This window comes from Branchiostoma lanceolatum, chromosome 2 (genome assembly GCF_035083965.1).
Source record: "Branchiostoma lanceolatum isolate klBraLanc5 chromosome 2, klBraLanc5.hap2, whole genome shotgun sequence".
In the NCBI taxonomy this organism is placed as follows: Eukaryota; Metazoa; Chordata; class Leptocardii; order Amphioxiformes; family Branchiostomatidae; genus Branchiostoma; species Branchiostoma lanceolatum.
This window is the reverse complement of record NC_089723.1, coordinates 8013152-8034995: the sequence shown is the minus strand read 5'-3', so window position 1 is coordinate 8034995 and position 21844 is coordinate 8013152. Positions and strand designations below refer to the sequence as shown.

General features: G+C 40.5%; 1 protein-coding gene and 2 long non-coding RNA genes across 3 annotated transcripts in view; all 3 read right to left on the bottom strand.

Annotated features, from left to right (window-relative positions):
* Positions 1–465: 465 nt before the first annotated feature.
* Positions 466–20981, bottom strand: LOC136427336 (N-alpha-acetyltransferase 35, NatC auxiliary subunit-like). Its single transcript, XM_066416154.1, has 22 exons — positions 20862–20981; positions 20031–20158; positions 18863–18896; positions 18324–18438; positions 17708–17782; positions 16981–17148; positions 14797–14863; positions 14591–14634; positions 14309–14359; positions 14050–14133; positions 12885–12996; positions 11830–11942; positions 11061–11186; positions 9983–10089; positions 9648–9714; positions 9164–9262; positions 8308–8486; positions 7088–7221; positions 5097–5164; positions 4425–4565; positions 1843–2046; positions 466–1438 (listed from the first exon to the last, which is right to left on the bottom strand). Exons 1-22 carry the CDS (start codon positions 20927–20929, stop codon positions 1379–1381), a joined length of 2244 nt encoding a protein of 747 aa, XP_066272251.1. The 5' UTR covers positions 20930–20981; the 3' UTR covers positions 466–1378.
* LOC136427343 (uncharacterized) overlaps positions 466–21844 on the bottom strand; it is a 76929-nt gene continuing 55550 nt past the window's right edge. Inside the window, exon 2 of the long non-coding RNA XR_010754402.1 lies at positions 466–630. This is a non-coding gene — a long non-coding RNA (uncharacterized lncRNA). The remainder of the gene's footprint in view (positions 631–21844) is intronic.
* LOC136427344 (uncharacterized) lies at positions 15188–16436 on the bottom strand. Its single transcript, XR_010754403.1, has 2 exons — positions 15882–16436; positions 15188–15833 (listed from the first exon to the last, which is right to left on the bottom strand). It is a non-coding gene; the product is annotated as an uncharacterized lncRNA (long non-coding RNA).

Below are 21844 nucleotides of genomic sequence, written 5' to 3'. Positions count from 1 at the left end.
AAATATTTTGACACGAAAATGACTGTTAGTGTCAGAAAGAGAAAACTCCAAGGTATAATCAAGCCCATTACAAAGAAAATCCTACCACTGAGATTTTCACAATAACCCGACGCACGTAATGCAATACGGCCAAAAGAACGCAACAAAGGTCGATTGGGGTCAAAGGGGCAGTTTACCTTCCACGCGGAGGGTTATCCGGAAAAAAGGCTCGGGCCCGAAATCAATTTTTACCCAAAACACCGATTCTTACGCTTTTCAGCCGCGTTGGTATTTAATGTCAGTTCGCAGCAAATCATGAGAAATGTGAACTCAAACCTCGACACTCGAATCCCTTTCGTCCCTTTAAGCACTCTGACGTAGCTGTTTGGCACTCAATTCCCTATTATACTTACAGAGTTAAGAAGCAGGGAGAAGGTTAAATATCTTAAGTGTTAACACCTTTTCAAAACATACAATGCAGCAATAGATATTTCAACATCTTTTTATTGGTTCATGTACTTGTAGTTACAGCATTGTAAACTCAGACATACTACACAACATAAGTTTATTTCTTCAGTTACCCATCAGATTCCGTGGCTTCAGCTTAATGTAGATGGATCATTGACTGGTGTGCCAACATTTAAAGGCAACCTATTAGTAAGCAATATTAGGGCGTCGAAAGTCATATTTTCAAAATTAATTTTTTAGTCATTTCTATCCATAGTAAGTTTAAATAACACTATCCCATTGCATATTGGCCATCATGGAGCAAAGATGCGATATCGTTGTGTGGTGGGAACTCATTGAAAATCTGAGGACTCGAAGGCTAGCCATCATTTCAAATCTTCCGAACATGAGCGATTCTGACCGATAAGTCCCAAATGCTTCCAGAGAAATAATCACATAGTCATGGCCCAATGTCCTCGGGCATTGTGACGTCACTCGGTCGGAAGTTGCCGAAAATTGTTGACAGAAAACGGTTACGGCTGGATTCTGGGCTGATTTTTGGGTGGTACCAATAAATAAGATACTCATTTTGTGGCTTGTTTCTGTGCACATTCTAGACGCCCAAAGTATGAAATAAGGATGCAAATGTGCTAATATGGGGAAGTTTAATGTCAATTTCATATAGATTGCTGTATCCAGAATATTTCCAGTTTTACGACCAGAAATCGCTTAGGGCATCTTTAGAGTGAGACATCAACTTTTGTGAACACTGCAGTCTTTCTTGGAGTACTGACAAGTTTCCTGGGTTAAGTGGCAAGTACAAGTACATGTTCACTGGATCTGTCACATATAATGCACCCCGCTGGGCAAAGTATGTTGGTGTCTAGCCAGCAGTTCTCAAAGCTGATGATAGAGGACTTCATCAGGCCCAGATGTCAGGACACGTCAAGCGTTAGGTCAGTCTTATGATGGGGAAGGTGTTGTGTTCTGTGAAGTCCCACTCAGGTGGCGACTGAAACATGTAACAAGTCAAGCCATGAGTTCAACTCATATGAAATTCAATATATTATACCTTGTTGCTACTAATTTATGCTACAGTCATTGCAATACGAGCCAAAGCAAAATTGAAATCATCAACACTGATATGAAGAATATATCAAACATAAGCATATATATTGCAACCATATCGCCTATTGAATTATATTCACTTATAATAGGTTTCTACTTCCAATTTGTAGAATTATTCTTTATTCAGAAATAAGAAATTCACATGAAGCCAAAGTCATGTCATATGTTGGTCATAGCTGACCCAAACAGGGGAACACTTACAGACAAACACAGGACATAACACAATATTACACAGTACCTTTAAAGTTTGTCCAAAAAAAGAATACACAACACAAATTTATTACATACCTTGGACTCTCTTTTGTGACCTCCCAGCAAGAGTTTGACGACTACAAAGTTGGTCTTGGCTACTTTACAGAGCGTCTGCACCTCCTTGGTCTGGCTGGGGAAACTTTCGTAGATGTTCTTGGCCTGCTGGAAACATTTACAAGCCTGGACGTAGAAGTCTGCTGGCTGCAGTGGAGGAGAGAATTTCTCCAGAGCTACCATGTCCTGGCAAAATAAAGAGGTTTGTTATAACAGACACACTTCATTGGAAAACCATCTCCATACACTACCAAAAATCGTTTTTTCTTATTTTTCTTGTTTTTCCTTCTACAAAGAAAATTTTTCTGTCTGCAAGAATATTATTCTGTATACAAGAATGCCTGTTTTAGGCAGAAACAAGAATCCCTGTTTTAAGCACAAACAAGAATTACATCTAAGAATTTTTTTCTTAAGCTTAAACCAAGAAAGTTCAAGAAAATAATTCTAGCGGAATCAAATTTTCAAGAAAAATGACTTATGGGAAGAATCTGTAAGAATACAAATTTGACGAAACAAAAAACATCTTAATGATATATTAAGCCAGAGAAAGCACATTTTTCTTATTTTTCTAAGTTAAATTCAAAACAAAAAAGAATAAAATTCTTTGTGTAAGAATTGACAAAGGCAAGACTTCCCAGAAGGTTTCTTGAATTTTTTTGTTTTCCTAAATTGTATAAGAAAATCTTTCTCAACATAAGAAAACAAGAAAAATAAGAACGAATAAGAAAAAAGATTTTTGGTAGTGTAGAATCCTCATTAAACTTTAGGTATTATACTAGAAAGGGGAGACAGAGTGATACTTCTGCAATGTTTGTTCGTTTTTGGTCTAATACATAGGGTACAGCCACAGTATCATAATCTTTGTCATTGTAGGTTTCAATCTTAATTATATCTATGCCTCCTCTGTTCAGTACATACATGTAGTATCTATGCCTCTTCTGTTCAGTACACATAGAATACAACACGGGGTATTCCGTATCACCCGAGGTACCAGCCCGACCGCGGGTAGGATCGCCCGTAGGCCGGAGGGCGATCCGACCCGCAGGAGGGCTGGGACCAAGGGTGATGCGGAATACAACGTGTTGTATTTTATTTATGTCATACCCACCCGAGAAAACACACATTTCAATGCGGAATGTGCCATAAGTTGAGGGAGTTTTGTGTCCTCGAACAAGAAACTGTAACAACATTGATTCCAACCTCCGAATCCAGTATTCGAATTTCCGACGGCCGCGCAACCGGCACGCTCAAAATGCATTTGAAATATTCTATGGGAGCCTGTGTGATAACACTCCCGAACCCTATGTGATCCGGATAGTTATCACACGGTCTGGAACACCCGGATCAGGCCCAGGTATGACATAAATACATGTAGTATCACATCTTTTGATTGTTTTCTTGCGATCAGCCAAAACCTCAGTTTTCAATGATGACAAAATGATTGCAAGCAGACATAGAGCCCAAATACCCATATACACAATGCTCTTCCCGCATTTCCTATTCACTTCAAATTGGCTTCAGCCCCAGAAAAACTTCCTCCCAAAACCCTTTCTACAGCAGCTGTCATATTCACCCATGTATTGACAAGGAAACTGGGTTGCCCATTTTGACATTCCACCAAGTGCAAAAGCTTCCTGAAGTAACAATGAATGTTGACCTTTAACCTAAAATCAACATTGAGGAAACAATATGGGTGCACCCACTTGCCCACATGTAGGAGACTTTTTTCCACAATTACAAACATGGTAGCGTCTAACTACGGTACACTCTGGGCGGTGTTTTGAAATTGCAATTTCAATATCAAGTTTCATATCAATTTTCATATCTGCTGGGCAGTTACTGCATACAATTGTTGCTTCTTTGAAATATTTGTATTTTTAAATACCATATTTACCATTGCTGTACATTAGACCACAACAATTTTATTTGTTGATTCTCGGATTTTTCAGATAAAAATTGGAGCAACGACGAAAAAAAAGGATTAGAGGATTATTCAAGTTTCAGCTATTATGAAACCCTTTCTTTGATCAAGTACTATAGTTTCAGTAACAAAATTACCTTTTGCTATAAAGTATATGGATTGATATTGAGAAATAGTTTTGATAAATGAAGAATTATAACATATGATAAAATGTGACCACACTTTTTAGGTATGTGCAGGCCTTTATAATCTATTTTGGTGGCTATTGAGTTTTACAACTGAACAAATAATAAAATCGTGAGTAAAAATTTGTGAATAGGAATAGCGACCCAATTTTTTTTTTTCAAAATGGGAAAAACAGGAGAGGCTATTTCGAGAAGCAACAAAAAAAATGGCGTGGCCTTATCAGTAAAAAAGTAAAAACAACAATGTCATAACAGTGACGATAACAGTACCATATCAAAATGGCAAAATGTACCACCAAAGATGGCATATGTTTCCTATAGGGATATCATAGGCCACACACCCCCAGCCTCACTTTGGTGCATGACCCCCAGCTGACCCCGGGAAATTCAAAATGGCCACCGTAACTGGAAAGAGGTCTATTGGAGTATGCTATGAGGCTACAAAGCTGTTGACTTGCCTGGAACTGTGAGTATGGCACCAGTGGGGGGGTGACAATGCTGGCGAAGGGTGCAAACCGATGCTCGTACCGAACCTGTTCGTTATCAAATTCAAACACTGGCTTCTTCAACCGCTCATCAAGGTAGAAGCCCTGTATGGCCTGGTGAGAACAACATACCAACATTTAAGAGTATCTTTGTGTTTGCAAGAACTTTCTTCTTTAATGTGTACATCCTACACTGTAATACCATACGGTACATGTAGTATAAGATTTGTAGTAATTGACTAATGACTTAAAGGGCATAAGACACCAAAATACATTATATCTATTTTGTTTGCTTGCAAAAATAACATTCTTTCCAAGCTGCAGTGCAAAGTTCCAAATCGGCTGCCCCGTTCATTGTGACGTCATGACTGGGCAAGTCACCGATTAATGTAGTTACCTTGTGGGAAGTATCAAAAGCTGGAGGTATGAAGTTTTGATGGTTTGATGTTCAATAACATCCGAAGTGTGAATGTTTTGTGAAAATTTGCCCTTTAAGCTTAATGTCAAAAACTTTTTTTAATATCCTTCAAGCAGAGGACGAAAAAAACAAGTCTAATGCAGACCTCATAAATTTCGCAAAAGCTTTTTTTACAACAGTATGTATAAAAAAAAAGGAAATAATATCTTACAGAAATCAATTCATACCTTGTAATAACCTCCACATAAGCTCTGTTCAGCTTGGCCAAGTACAATTTCCTTGCTTGGCGGTCGACCTGGAGAGAGAAAAACATTTTTTCATGTCATTAACACCAGAAATAAAACTAGAAACATCTCGTTGAATAAATTCATCAGTCACGTTTACTTGACAGTTACGAGTACATTCTTCGAACAGTGACTAGAAAATGGTAGCGAAAATACGCACCTCCAAATTTTCGACGACTCCTGTCCGTCTTGTTCACGGAGTGGCCTAGTCTCGCGAGAACACGAGACTAGGCCGAGACTTGTGACGATCTTCTTGCCTCGCTGGGATGAACCGTACCGGAGGTTGGGAGCTGCCCAAGTCCTACCTACCCCTGCTCCGCAAGGAGGCGGGGGAGGCAAGAAGATCGTCACAAGTCTCGGCCTAGTCTCGTGTTCTCGCGAGACTAGGCCACTCCGTGAACAAGACGGACAGGAGTCGTCGAAAATTTGGAGGTGCGTATTTTCGCTACCATTTTCTAGTCACTGTTCGAAGAATGTACTCGTAACTAGAAACATCTCATAAAACCAAGCCACATAATATATGATTCCATACAGACCTGCATTGGGTCTTGCATATTGATACACATTCAAAAACATTCATGCTGTAGATTTCTATGGGGGCATGCGCATCTGAAGTTTGCACATGTGTGGTGACTCAGACACACAGACACATGGACATTTAGGCACAAGCAAGCATTTATAGATAAAACATACAAGATGATAAATCTTCCCTTTTCTAGTAGGCACCGCAACTAGATAAAACATCATCATACAAGATAACACACATTTCGTTTCACTGTTAAGACACAAGCACATAGTAGAGCGGGGGTGTCCCTGTGGTGTAGTGGTCTGCGCCTTTGCTACTCTGCCACATCTGGTTCAAATTACTTGGACCAGAAGGACTGGGGTTCTAGCCTCAGGTAGGGCACCTCTGGACAAGAGGCGCATTGAGTCATACCAAAGACTTTATAAAAATGGTACATACTTATGAAACAGTATGGAAGTTAAACACACTCCACTGCCAGTGGACTAGCCCCCTGCTGCAGTGATTGCACCACAGTGTGGCCCCAGGGCTATGAAACGGAGATGGGCACCGCCCTATACATCAATTATGGTGTGGGAGGATTTTAACTTTTTAACTTAACATAGTAGAGCAGGGCACAGAACATTTCTTGGACACAACACGCTACTCTCAAAACAATTTATGGAAGTCTTCCACGGTTGTCTCAAAAGCTCACCCACCGTCGTGTAACATTTGCTGGACACTGCTTTCGAGCCAAACAGCAAATAGTTTCGGACATCCTTCTATGGAAACCAAGAGGCCAAGTGCACTGCAGAAGTTTGACTTTTACCGATAGTTAAGTCAGAGACACTGAGATTGCATATGCAGGGTGCAAAATACTTTTTTGAGCCAGGTTGCCCATGTTGCAACCTAGCACATCCAAATTTCAGGTTGCTCCAGCAACATTCACCGATTTCATCAAATTAAGCTCGTATGTAGCATATAATACTACTGATATTTCAAAATATAAATTAGATAGTATTGTGTTCCCATTGACCTAACAACATCTTGTTCAGCCGAGGGCAGTGTCTTTTCGTCTTTTTCAGCTCAAAGTCCACGATCTATGATGGGTTTTGGATGGTTTAAAACGAAAAAGTGTTGATTTCTTTGTTTCAATTGAAGATTTACCGAATTTTATGAGAGTGACTGTGTTTTTGTGAGCTTCCAGGGCTCCGATTGAGATCTTTGGCTCAAAATATAAGGTTACACTGCGCTACCTGTGTTTGGAATTAACTTGCACCAACCGAAATATTGTTGCACTGTGCAACAAGGTATTTTGCACCCTGATAAGAACACTTAGGACAAATGATGTTGGACAGGGCAATTGGAGTGATGTATGTTCTTATTTAGTCCCGGCCAATGGCGGATAGATAATGAGAGCTGGACAACTCACCTTTCTTTTTCTTCTTGCTCTTCTTCTTGCTCCCTCCCTTCTGTTGTTCCATGTAGGCGTCGTGTTCCTGGTACATGGCCTCAGCTCGTGACAGGGTTGACAGGAGCCAGCCATACAGGAACTCATACAGATACCTGACAGGAATACACACACTTTACAGCTGGGCAGTGACCACATATAAACTGGCAAGAACTGCTTTTGGATTGAGACTGAGAGCAAATCATCAGTTGATCAGCACACCAATCTAGCCCTGGTCACTTTAGATTTGAGACTGGGACTTAAAGCTTGTTGAATGTTCCATATGGTTATACATGTCAGTTGCTTTTCTCTAAACTCTAAGACTTGTAGTGCTATAAATGTATTTAAGTTTGCATGGTTTTAATTTCGTGGTAGGGAGAAAATGGAGTGTTTGCGGTGGTTTTAAGTTCGCGTTTGAGACAATAGTAGACAAGGGGGTAGGAGGGCGAAATTTTGCAGTGGTTTTAAGTTCATGGCAAAGTGCTACATGTAACCCAAAAAAACGCAAACATGAAACCACTGCGAACATTTCTGCATTTACAGTACAGTAAAGCTCTGCCACAACTTTTGCCATAGAGACATTTGCCTTTCAATCTAACCAGATTTTCAAACTCCATTTGTCTTTCAAGCTTTTAAGTGACCCGTGTAATCAGTATACCTAAGTGTACATGTATAAACAAAGCAGATAACAAACACTTGTTGTAGACGTGATGACCGCATGCTGTTGAACATTTCATTCCCTAAGTGTCTGTGTGTAACGTTGCATATGTAACTGTTCTTGGAAAATGGTCTGAATGATACAAGCCTGACAGCTTTGGAAATATTTGGGCAACAAGACAAAACAAGAGGGAAATCAAGGATGCGGGAGGCAAAGTTTCATACAGTAGAAGATTCACAATTTATGAAAATAAATCACATTGGCCATGCCAAGAGCTGAGTAGTCAATACTGTAGAATGACATTACAGCACATAAAAATGACTAACACACTTACCCAAAGACGTACTGATACATATTGATACTCATGTGTGCTTTACAATAACAATTATAGTAACATACAAGATGTACTTACCAAAAGACGTACTGATACTCATCATATGTGCTAACACACTTACCAAAAGATGTTCTGATACTCATCATACATGCTAACACACTTACCAAAAGATGTACTGATACTGTGTGCTAACAATAGTAACACACTTACCAAAAGACGTACTGATACTCGTGTGTGCTGTAGAGCTCCAGCTCCAGACCAGACAGGAGGTACTGGATCATGATGCGCAGGATGTGGTACAGGACCCAGGTGCCGAAGCAGGCCAGGTGCTGTCTCTGGGGGTCCACTTTGATCATCATTGAGTGCAGGGCGGCATCAACTTTGTCTGCCTGGGAAAGGAAAAAAAATTATGTCACTTTTAAAAATTTTCTGCAAACTGTAGATTAGGCAAAAAGGTAATAGGTGGGAAATTTTGACTGCATTGTAAGGGCAATATGGGCTAACATCAGGATTACTGTAAATGCAAAAATGTTTGCAGTGGTTTTATGTTTGCGGTTTTCGCTGCAAACGTTTCACCACAAACTTAAAACCTCCGCGAACATTTCTGTCCAATACTGTAGCAGTATGTCACTATAGCGCTGCTGCAAACTTAAAACCACCGCAAACACCCCATTTTGCCTTATTGCGAAATAAAATCCACGCGAACTTAGATGCATTTACTGTGAGCATATAATTATGACAGCTACACATTCAAGAAATACTGTAAATGCATCTAAGTTTGTAGGGATTTAATTTCAAGGTAGGAAAGAAATGCAGTGCTGACAGTGATTTTTAGTTCGCACTTGGTAGGTGGGCAGAAGACAAAACAAGCATTTTCTCGGTCGCTTTAAGTTTGCAGTGATGAGGTTAACGCAGAAACACCGAACATTAAAGCACTGCAACTGAAATACATTTACAGTTATATTCAGAGGTCCATAAAACATTCGTGTATGAAATTCAATCAAATGTTGTACAAATGACAAATCTGTATATCACAACAGTAATAACTGAAGTCTAACGCTAGTACCTCATCCTGCAGACTGGACAGGTCCTCCAGAATGTGTCCCAGCTTGTCCCTCTGTCTGGCTCGGTTGTGCCCGTGGATCTGTAACAGGTTACTGAAGGGCTGCAGGAGGGGAGAAATTAGCAATCACACATTTTCCAATCATTATTCCAGTTACGTGGATGAAGGTTAGACATTTAGGTAATAAGATATGCAAGTTACTCAAGCAACGGGGTTGATTTTCGAAATTATCAGACATTTCAGGTAACGTCCACTACCTTTCGTCAGTAACAACAACAATTTTTATCACTGATGAAAGGTAGTGGATGCTACCTGAAACATCTGAAGATTTCGAAAATCAATCCAGTTGCTTGAGGAACAGTTACCTTGGGTATTATTCCAGTTATTCAACTCAATAAAAGAGAAGCAGGAGTATGTGGGTACATATTGAAGGATACTTCCAGGTAGGTAGGTAGGTAAAAGATAAAGAATTTAACTTACGACTTACCCTCACTGCTCTGCTTAAGAAGGCATCAACATATTCCTTGGCTTGAGGATTATTGAACACATAGGACCTGCCAAGGGAGAAGGAAAGCAATGCATTAAACACTTGTGTAAATAAAAATCAATGCAGAATGGATATGCATGCAAAGTTCTGTTTGAAAACTGAAAAAGGGACCTGGGTGTCAAAGACTTTAAAATCGAGACAATCATGATGAGCTAATAAAAAATTGCTTGCAAACAAGCCTACTTCAGTTTTGATTATTTGATAAGCTTTCCAAAAGCTGTAACAAGCAACACTGACTGTCACATTCACAGAGTAAGACTGAGTTATGTCCGTACCTGGGTACAAGTGCCGGTGGGTAGTTGAAGGCTCTCACAGCCTCTCGTAAGGCCTCCCTAAAAGGGAGGGTACCAAACACCTTTCTGTCTGTAGACACGGCAAGAACCTGAGAACAGGAACAGAATACCTATCAATACAGTGTTCAAAATAACCACCTGAAGTCTGCAATTTGCAGAAAGATTTTCAAAATTGCAAAAGAAAAATTAAACAATCTGCAATTTTGCAGAATGAAAAATAAATTTGAAATTTTGTCTTTGTCGTGAGCCGTGTGAGATAGAGTGAGAGAATAAAGAATTACAGTAACGTTGCAAAGCTAGATCAGATGTAAATATAGGTATTATTAGGTTGAAAAGATTGTAGTATGGAGGCTTGTGTATTTGCAGCAAATATTTTCAAATTGCGGACCAAAATTTGGACCTGCTACAATATTGCAGAACATTGGAAAAAAGGATTTCTACCACTGCAATACAATTTGTGCATAACAACTATACCATTAGACTATATACTGTACATGGTATTTGCCCTTTTTGCTTCTTAGGGTAAGAGCTTCCTGTACACTAACACTGAATTAAAGTGCATTGTACCTTTCTAATAATAGTTCAAACACAGAAAATCAACTACTCAACTATATTACAGGAAAGGAGCACACTAGTGTAAGAAAAGCTATAATTTTTCCTTCCTTAAATATATGTTAACTACATGTACATAACTGACCTAACTTTAAACTATAGTTAAGTATTTGTGCTATATACATGTATACTTCAGGTTCGCTATGTTACTTTAGCGATTACGGTATCTTTTTATAAATATGAATCGGCATTGAATTTTTATTTGAGTTGAATGTGTGATAGCTGTGTGCCGATTTGTTAAAAATAGAGAGAACGCTAGCGACCCTAAAAAACACCCCTCCCAATAAAATGGTATAGTGACCCTGTGACGTCACAATTCAAGATGGCGGCCACCACACATGCCAACGGATCCAACAAAGGTTTTGCAAACCTGTAATGAAGAAAACATGAATTCTACTTTCTATAGTTCTTAACCTGACAAAGTCAGCTGTTGATCACTGTGCCTCACCTGTAGTAGGGATCTAGACAGCACACATGGCGAGGCCTTGCTGAACTCTATGAAGAAGTCCAGTATTGTGTGTATGGAGATGATGTTTACAACCTCACAAACTTGGCCCAGTCTGTTCAACAGACCCTGCAATAAAAACATGACATACAGTACTGGACTATACCATGATCACTTTACAGGGTATAAAGTAGTTTTATTCTTGTCTGTAAACGTGGTGGAAAAAGGTGACCTCATGATTGAGCAAAAACACCAAAAAAAGACGCTTAACATTGCATGTAACTGTCAGACTATGTTGTTATGTCTAAAGTGTAACCACCATTACCATTTATCCGCGCCACTTCAAGAAACAGTGCCTTTGTGAGATCTCTAGTGCGTACACTTCAGATATACAGGAGTGCATTATACTGTGGGATGTTGCATGGGAGATCTCTTAAGATGCATTTTTTCAGGGTGGTAGATATAAGTGACCTGGTGGGATCATCTTAGTAGACGTTACTGTAGATGCAGAAATGTTCCCGGTGGTTTTATGTCCACGGTTTTCGCGGTGACCTTTGACCGCAAACTTAAAACCACTGCAAAAATCTGTTCTAATGTGTGACTGTAGTGCTACTATTGTTTCAAACACGAACTCAATACGACCGTGAACACTCCATTTTCTCCCTACCGCAAAATTAAATCCCCGCAAACATTTCTGCATTTACAGTATACATTAAGGTAAAGCATGCATATTTGATCAAAAAGATGTTATGTTACCAAAAGAATTACACACCTGGAAGTATTCCATGGCAGCTTCCCTGCCGATTATCTTGGTGTATCTTGGAAAGGTGGGGGGAAGAAGGCGCTGGTTCACTAGTGGCTCAAACCCCATAATTATGGGAAAGTCTGGGGAAAGAAAGACAGTAATAATGACACAAGCGGGCGTAGTTCAGCGGTAAGTGACCCTGTCTCTGGACCAAGAGGTTGGGAGTTCAAATCCCAGCTGCTGTCACTCAACCGACTTGCATGCTACTGGAAAGGGTCACAGTCCTTAGGACGGAACTGGAAATATACATGTTATCATATAGAGAAAAATATAGAGAGCATAGAAGAGAATTATAAATTGACGGTAACTTTAGGTTCACGGTTTTCACAGTCACTTCTCTACCGGGAAATTATCATACTGTTAAAAAAATTGTCTTCCGCCCCCTCCCCACAACCTAACTAGCGCTTAGTACTAGTTTAATATGACACCTTCTACTTCACATACTTCCCCTTAGCACACAGGAAATCACAACAATATTAGAGGCACCCAGAGCATTCTATGAGGCTTGAAAACTGGAAATATTCTAGTTGCTGCAATCATTATGAAATTGACATCTAATGCCTCCGTTTACCACATTTGCGTGCGGATTTCTTATCAAAGGTGCTCAAAAGCGGCACAAAAATAAGCTACATGGTGATATTTTATTTCACGCGCCTAGTGTAAATAGACCGATACCATAGCCCCGCCCACCTCCATCAAAACGCAGAAATGCAAATTTAAAACATAAAAATGCATATATTTGACGGACATGCAGTCATTCTCTAATTGGTTGAACCGCTAATTGTGATGGACAGTCAGGATCAGTCTATTAGGGCTTGGATTTTCTATCAGTTCTCATCACACAACGACATCGTATCTTTGCTCCTTTAATGTCGATATGTAATGGTATAGTGTTATTAAAACTTACTCTGTGGAGGAATAACTAGAAATTTGAATTTTTGTTCAAGTTTCAAGCCTCATGAAATGCTCTGGATGCCTTTAAGAATAAAACATTATATAATATTAGTAATCTATCATCTAACCTGGTGTAGCTGTCTCATCTGGGTGGGCTCCATGGTGGATAGTTTTCTTCATGACCTCTAACAGCTCCCCTGCCTGTATCAGTAGTCTCTTACCATCTGTTACACCACTGCACTGGATATGGGACAGGGAAAGTTGTTACTCACTAAAAACTAAAGACTCTTAACATCTGTCATACCACTACACTGGATATGGGACAGGGAAGCAGTTACTACAGACTTTTAGGGCAGACGTCATAGTTGCATTGCACAGTGGAGTGCAAAAAATGGGAATACAACTATACACTAAACTTTTGAAAACCCTTCTTTTTCTTGAAAATTTTGGTCCATTTTGGAGACTTTTGGGCTAGAAGGAACAGGTAGGGTCTAAGCTTTCCAATTTTGGTCAAACTTTTTACATTTCAGTAGTTGAGTTGGCGTAAGGAGATATCTTAGTGGTTTGGTTCCACATGCCCTGAGTGGACTGTTCCAGCCTACATGTAGAAGTAGGTCAAAGTTGAGGTTTGTTTCTTCTGTCAGCTGTCCCGAGCGATCGAGCTGGTCAATCATCTGTTTTCTTTGCATGATTCTAAAGTAAGACAGTTGTGGCTTTCTGGTGCATAAGAATTTTTGGGGCTTGCAATGTCAGTAAGTACTTTTCTGAGCCCTTGTTTCAGTGCACAAGTCTGACTGTGGTATCTGTCACACCGCTACACTAGATATGGGACAGGGGAATTGTTACTACAGTAAATTAGTTGTGTGAACTACACTGCATGTCGGAAGAAATTCAGTATCTACAAACTCTTGATTAAAAATAGGTAATTAGTTAAGCGAATTTCTCTGTGCAAAGAAAATCTTCCCTCTAAAAGTTGATCTGATGCCAATTGTTGCTTGATCCCAAAATATAAAGCCACACAACTAAACACAAACAAATGAATTGTGTATGTTTTCCTTTGGGGTGAATGATAAAGGATAGATAATGGAGAAACTATTCTGTTCCCCAAATCATAAAATTGAACTCGAACAGAATTTTCCAGTGATCAACTGTCTGACCCAGTTGCTCTTGACACTATTACAGCAAGTCAAATTTTTAGAGTTGGCGGACAGTTCAATTTCTCCATAATGTAATTTACCACCTCTGATGAAGTTTCATGCTAACATGATGGTCGGCTGTTCCAGTGGTCCTTACCTGTGGTTTGTTGAATGCTATGAGTGCCATGAGCAGGAGACGACAGAACTTCATCCTGGCCTGGAGTGCAACATTTTGCTGGTGCTGCAACAGACAAAATTCACAATACATGCTCACATCATTTCTTTAAAACTTTTTGTTATATGATCTCTCTTAGTATAAAGTATAAAGCATCCTGTTAAAAGCTATCATATTGATAACTTTTCAGGCATACAAAACAAAGTTTGGAAACATCTGTAAGAAAAGTTACGTCTGTTACCTCCAGTTCAGTCTGTGGATCTCTCTCCTCTCCCTGTTTGCACCTAGTGCTCTGAGAAACAGAATCAATAGCAAGCACATAATTAGCAATCCTATTTTCCATACATTTCTCCCTTCTATGTGTACCAAGACTCTACAACAATAGTCTTCACAGACAAAATATGCTATCTGAAACATCTGACCATACTGTTGTAAGACTGACACCTTACGATGAAGCTTTTCTCCACACCATTAATGCTCACAAAAGGATAATTGAACATTGAAAAAAAGTTTCTTTACTCACCTTTACTTTTCTGTTAATCTCATCTTCAACTTCTCGTAACATGCCTATAAATCAATTGGAAACATTTTATTCAAATTTCACACAAGCAATCACTAAAAGTCTAGATCAAAGAATGCTCCTATGTCTTTTTTGGAAATTGTGTACATATTCAATATAACATGTGTCTGAAGATGTGCATTTATTATCAAAACATTTTCAGTACCCACCAGTAACTCTAACATCTGTGACATTGCCAGCCAACTTGAACCCATAGGTCATGGTCTGGAAGTCTTCCTGTGATGGGGCACATTAGCAAGGATTAATATGAAGGGCCATAAAAGTCACAAACTCCTGATGCATATCACCAAACCCTTCCTTCATCTAAGGAAGAGTCTGCTTAACCTGAAGATTCCTGGCCTTTTGTTTCAGTCTATCTTTTCTCTAACCCTTCCCAAATACAGGCTTTTCAAATAATATGACGTCATTTGCACCATGTTGGATTACAGTGTACAGTCAAACCTGTCTATAGCGGTCACTCAAGGGACTGGCCAAAACTGGCCGCTAAGGACAGGTGGCCGCTATGGAGAAAATGTCGATTAATTGACCACGAGTGACACATATTTTCAGTACCCACTGAGATACATTTATTCACCGTACAGTACACATGTAAACATTGCATAGGTAAGTCACATTTTAGAAAGTCGATTGTTGTTCTTTTACTTCTATTATGGGCTTGAAAAAAGAATTATTGTATCTGCCGACTCCAAAATCCATGGCTTGCTTGAGCTTCATGTCTGTACAGACCAGCATCGCCATACTCTACTCTTGATCCTTCGCGACTGCTTCGCTGTAGGCACACGCGTCACCAACGAGTTTTAATCATATGAAACAAAGTCTTTCGCAGCAAAATGCCACCTAGTTAGTTAAGAACAAAATACATGTTGCTCAGTTGCCACTTACTGTTCGTTTTCGACCGTTTTGAAACATAAAATCGTGGCGATAGTTTTCCTTAGTCTGTTGTTGTTTCGCTTCCCGCTTGTCATTATCAGCTTCTACCATTATGCTAATAGGGTACTCAGAAGAAGGTCGCTCTTTTGATGGCTTTTTTCTTTTCAGAAAATTGCAATAGCACAAATTTTACATCATATTAATGTTATTCATATTTCTTTTGAAGCTTTTGGTAAAGTAATTATCCTCAGTGATACTTTGCAGCAAAATAAATTTAGCGCATTATACCTCCGAAACAGTGGTGTCTTCCGTTGACCTTTGTGCTGCTGACTATCAGCGCCATTTTGAAAATCGCCCAAAACACGTTTTGACTTTGAGCACCGGGGAAAACGGATATTGGGCCGGCATTCAAACATTTCCCGAACTTACCGCATCAGCTACATGTGCGAGTTGTATTTTCCAAAAAGCTGACGTAAGATATGTCCAGTCGAAATGCACAGAAATTGTCAATTTTGCTACGATGTACAAACGCAAGCCATGCGAAGAAAATTATACTGACTTCGCGTCAAACCATGGATTTTCTAACAAAGATAAAACATTCTGGTTTTCTTTATTATCATCCTATCCAGTTGAGTCCACATAAATTTGATAACAACGTGAAAAATGAAGATTTTGAACCCGGCGTGCGGTGGCGATGCGGCTTTACCGGCGCGCTGTGACCGTTACCGACAGTGTTACTGTACTCGCGGGACTGAAAATCGTCTGGCCGCGACCGCGTTGGACAGGTGGCCGCTATAGCCTAATTCTTAATGCTTATGTCAATGGGAAAAATCCAAGGGACCGACAAAAAGTGACCACTATGGGCAGGTGGCCGCTATGCAAAGGTGACCGCTAATACAGGTTTGACTGTATGTCTGTTTTAAAAACACGTTGACATGCTGCTACTGTAATCTAATTTTCTGATGACATGGTTGTAGAGCTGTGTACCGGTACACTGACCCTGCTGTATCGGTACTGGACCTGACTCAGGGGATGGCCACTTTGACAGATAAAATTACTATGAAACTACTGTGGCAGTGCTCTTAAGCCACTCTACAGCACAGAAAACACATTTGCATGGCTAGAGTCAAATTTTCACCTGTGTTTTCATAAAAATAATACCTAGCACAATCAAATATTATGTTTTTACCAGTTCAAACACATGCTTTTGTCCTTAAAGAAAATCTAGCATTTTCCAAACAAGTAGTTTAGGTACAGGTTCAGGTCCGGACCTGTACCTAAACCCGCGTGTACCTGTACCTGTACCTGTACCTAAAATTTGTTTAGGTACACAGCTCTACATGGTTGCCAGGTGATTGAAAATATGATTATCATGATGTCAATGAAAAGCCTATAAAAATTTCATGGTATTATTTCCTTAGCAGGGAGGATAAAATGCAAAAGAGAAAGCCGACTTTTCTGACCTCTTCAAAGACGCTGGCTCTGTTGACGTTGTTCTTGATGAGATCGACCAGTTTGAGGACGCCCAGAGCGACGGCGCGCATGCACCTGTCCTCGATCAACTCCGGGTCGTGCAGGTACAGACAGGTGAACACGGTCTGGGCGAGAGAGTGGCCTTCTAGCCACGTCACCTGGTAAGAAAGTGAAAGTGTAAAGTTAAAGTGATCTTGAACCAGTTTAGCACACTGAAGAGTTATTCTTCCACTAGTTGTGACAGAGACAACCAACGCTATATATACAGTAATACTAATAACAAGTTTATTGTACCGGGGAAGCACAATGAACAGTGGACTGTGGGTTAATGCCTAAGACTGCAACCCTTTCCAGTAGCATTCATGTCGGGTGAGAGACACAGCCGGGATTCAAACTCACATCTTGATAGAGCTGTGACACGATGAAATATGGAGACTTAACAACTTTGGCAAATGCTTTAAAATGAAGAAGCCTTCTCACATTATGTACTGTAAATGCAGAAATGTTCGCGGTGGTTTTATGTTCGCGGTTTTTGCGGCGACGTTTCACCGCGAACATAAAACCACTGCGAACATTTTTGTCCAATACTGTAGCAGTATGTAACTATAGCACTGCCGCAAACTTAAAACCATCGCAAACACTCCATTGTCGCCTTAGCGCAAAATAAAAACCACGCAAACTTAAATACATTTACAGTACTCTGTTTCATCTACTTACCATGCTGGACAGCATTGTGTCAATGATCCCAATGAGCTCTGGTGCCGTCAGGTCTTTGAGTTTCACAGTTTCTCTCTGGAAAACAGACAGGACAGTTAGACAAAGAAGTGCCACAACCAAAAAGATGGCTTTGAACACAGAAATTGCCCTACCAATACCATAGCCTTCAGATAAGAAACTACATGTGCTGTGCAAGCTGTCTATATTCTTTGTTTTTTGTTCAGTGTTGGGCGTCTCCAAGACGCTGTGACGCCCTTCTAGCTATATAGCTGTGTACAACTCTTTGCTGTGTATGGCCCTATGCTGCAGCAACCTATTCTTAAGCCCCTATAACACTTGTGCGTAATACAAGTCCGCATGAGTTGCGTATTAGCATGTTTTTGGTTTAGGTTAAGTTTGCAGCCGAATAAGTGATTTCTTTGGTTCGAAAACCAGGCTGCACAACGGTGGATCAAAGTAGAAAACAATATTTCCCCGCAAACTTTACCAACCCCCAAAAATGTTAATGCGCAACTCACACGCACTTGAATATATGCACAAGTGTGACAGGGCCCTTACATTGTAATTACTTGCAGTACACTTGTACTGTAATGGACTATATACAAACACAAGGTACCTGTATTGCCTGTTGGAAGTTTAGGACCTCCCTGTCCCCCCTGTTGCCCAGCATCCCTGCATCCATCTTTGGGTCCATCATCTCGATGGCAGACATGGCCTCAAACAGTCCAAAACTGGAAACACACATATCAGATCAGCAACAACACAGCAACGTAAAAACAGTACTACTATTGGTATGGCTAGAACATTTCTCACAAATCTGTGTTTTTGCACAAAACAAAAGTATGTTCAGATTTTATTTGATACCATTAATGTCTAACCTTACATGGAGCAATAGTTTCTTTCACACACCTTTAACACACCTTTCACACACCTTTCACACACCTTTCACACACCTTTCACACACCTTTCACACATCCTTCACACACCTTTCACACACCTTTCACACACCTTTCACACACCTTTCACACACCTTTCACACACCAAAAATGAATGGCCTTGATATTGGAGAAAAGAATTCTAACCATGGACACACTAGATAGATATAATCAGTCAGAGTTTTAAAACTGAACACAAAAGACAGCTAACGTTACTTACTTGGCATCATGCATCAACTCTCCGAGCTCAAGTTCTGCAAGAGATTGTAGAAAATGTGATTTTCTACAATAAATACTGTAACTTTTTGATTATTGTAACAGTGGTTTTTAATTTCATTGTGCTTTTCTCCACTGACAGCGAATCCATGACACCTTGAATATGCATACTACTGTAGTACATTTGTATTACTACTGTACTGTACCTGGCGTAGCCTAATCTCCAAGCAGATCTTCACCGGGCGCGAAAATTGTATATGCTAGCCAGAGAAGGTCCAGTCATCCAGAGAGGGTCCAATCAGCCCGGTACTGATTGGATCCAGGCTGATTGGACCCTCTCTGGCTGACTGGACCTTCTCGGGCTAGCATATACGATTTTTGCGCCCGGTGTGGATCTGCTTGGAGATTAGCATAGCCATGGCAACTAACGAAGGGCGTTTTTACTTATACTAAAGTACATTGTAATAACAAGCAAAAACGCCCTTCGTAAGTCGCCATGGCTATAGCTGGCGCTCCCAGTCTTGTATCAGCCAATGAAAGGATATGTCACCCCGTAAGGGGCGGTATAACCCAGACGGTGTGAAAGCACGTCAACTGATGATGATGATGTACTGTACTTTCTGTCATGCCTGGGCCTAATACAGGGGTTCCAGACCGTGTGATAGCTATCCGTATCACATAGGGTTCGGGAGTTGTATCACACAGGTTTCCATAGAATATTTCGAATGCATTTTGAGCGTGCCGGTTGCGCCGCCGTCGTGAATTCGAATACTGGATTTGGAGGTTGGAATCAATGTTGTTACAGTTTTTTGTTCGCCGACACAAAACTCCCTCAACTTCTGGTGCATTCCGCATTGAAATATGTGTTTTCTCGGGTGGGTATGACATAAATAAAATACAACACGGTGTATTCTGCATCACCCTCGGTCCCAGCCCTCCCGCAGGTCGGATCACCCTCCGGCCTTCGGGCGATCCTACCCACGGTCGGAACACCAACAAAACCTCCTCACCCTTTTTTTGCCTCAAAATAATAATAAAAACACTGCTAAAAGTAACTAAAAAAACTCTACACTTCCCATACAACATATGGTGGTGGTGGAATTATACATTGTGTATGTTTAATACCATCATGGCACAACACACAACAGTTTTACATGCACTACAATCCTCACCTTCACATGAGGTGAGGAAGTCCTGTGTGATGTCCTTCCAGTTGTACCTGACTTCCGGCTGTGTGTGCTGGACGACTGGTGGTGGTGTGGGCACGACTTCAACATTTTCAGGTGAGCTTCCTTCAACACTAGCAACACAGATGAAGATCATATTCAGATACATGTATCTACATCTACAGCTACATCTACATTTTGATACCCCCAAATATAGCCCCTTCAGGGAGAAGGTAGGGGGGGAGTTGAGGTCCCGGGCTAAGGCGGGCAGGCCTCCAGCCTGGCACGGAACGACGGTGGGAGCCGTCACAACCGTGCCAGGCAGGTTATTCCACTGGGGGATAGTGCGGGGGAAGTATGAGTGTTTGTATGTGTCGGCTCCCCCGGGTGCGCCCCTGAGCTGGTTTCAGTAGACTGTCGGTGTCTATATTAATATGGTTGTTAACTAGTTTGTAGAAGAAGGTGAGGCGGGCGTAACTCCTCTTTTCAGAGATAAGGGGTCACTGCAGGTCGTTGAGCAAAATAAATGACTGATATGCTCACTCAGACAGGAAACAGAAGGCATTTTTTTGTATGGCTCAGCCGCTGATAATCATCTACAAATGTATGTATATAACGTTATAACGCTACCGATTAGCATGGAAATACTGTCTAGTATTTTATGTCTGGCCAAGTTTCTCGGTTTGGCACACGTCCTTGTTTCGTGTCTTTGTTCCGCTACGAACCAGTTCTGGTTCAAATACACGGCCACCCTGGCCTAAATCTGGTATTTTACGTATCAGAGTATGTTTGGCTAGATATATGTTGTATCAAAACACCAACAAGACATTGTCAAACCTTGCTGGAGGTCCAAGTGAAGCAGTTTTGTCCAGACCTCTGTCGTCCATCGTGCTTTCGTCCGCCATTTTCTTTTAACCCCGAGGTCATCCCGGACTGAACCACTACCATGACAGGGGTGCTTTTTAATTGTCTCACAAATCACCTCCTTGCACAAATAAAGAAATTTACAAACATTAAACATTACTGAGTAACTGAGGTGGTTTAAAAATTAAATTCGCCACCGATCCTTTCTCTTCATTTCTAATACCCTTCGTTTTAACTGATCAGATGCATCTTCCTGTACATATACAAGAGGGGTGTTGTCTACATCTACATATACAAGAGGGGTGTTGTCTACTGTCTACATCTACATATACAAGAGGGGTGTTGTCTAGCAACAGATCAAGATCAAGATTGGCTCATTTTACTCAACGTCAATGTAAAGCTAATTATTCAGGGCTGCCTCTGGCCTAAATTATTTTCCATCTCACTCTTAGTTTGGGATCCCATGTTGTTACCCAAAGCAATATTAGGCCCAAAATATGGAAATAAAAGAAATTCTGATATCATTCACTAACACTATTTAGGACATTTGTGTAATAACTTCATAGCGGATCTACTTTGATCATTTCAAAACCGCACAAACACGTGCCGTAAGATGATATCGCGAGCCTACAAAAACCCCGGCGACGATTTTCAGTCATCACATCAAAACGACCTTGTATTTTTGCAAGATGGACGTCTAACGTTATATACATTGTGATAGTGTTGTTTGAACTAATCATGTATAGAAATGACTAAATAAATTGACGATTTTAAATCTGATTTTCGGCCCCATCTCCCTCCCAGGCTATTTAATGGAAGCTCCCTCAGTCATGTCAGTTGAGCAATTGAGAGTCAGACAGGAAGACTGTCTGCCTAAATCCCTGGTCACGCCCACTCCCAGTGACGCCCTTCATATAGCCTATAGTATTGGGAGTATCTACTAAGATTGAGATTGC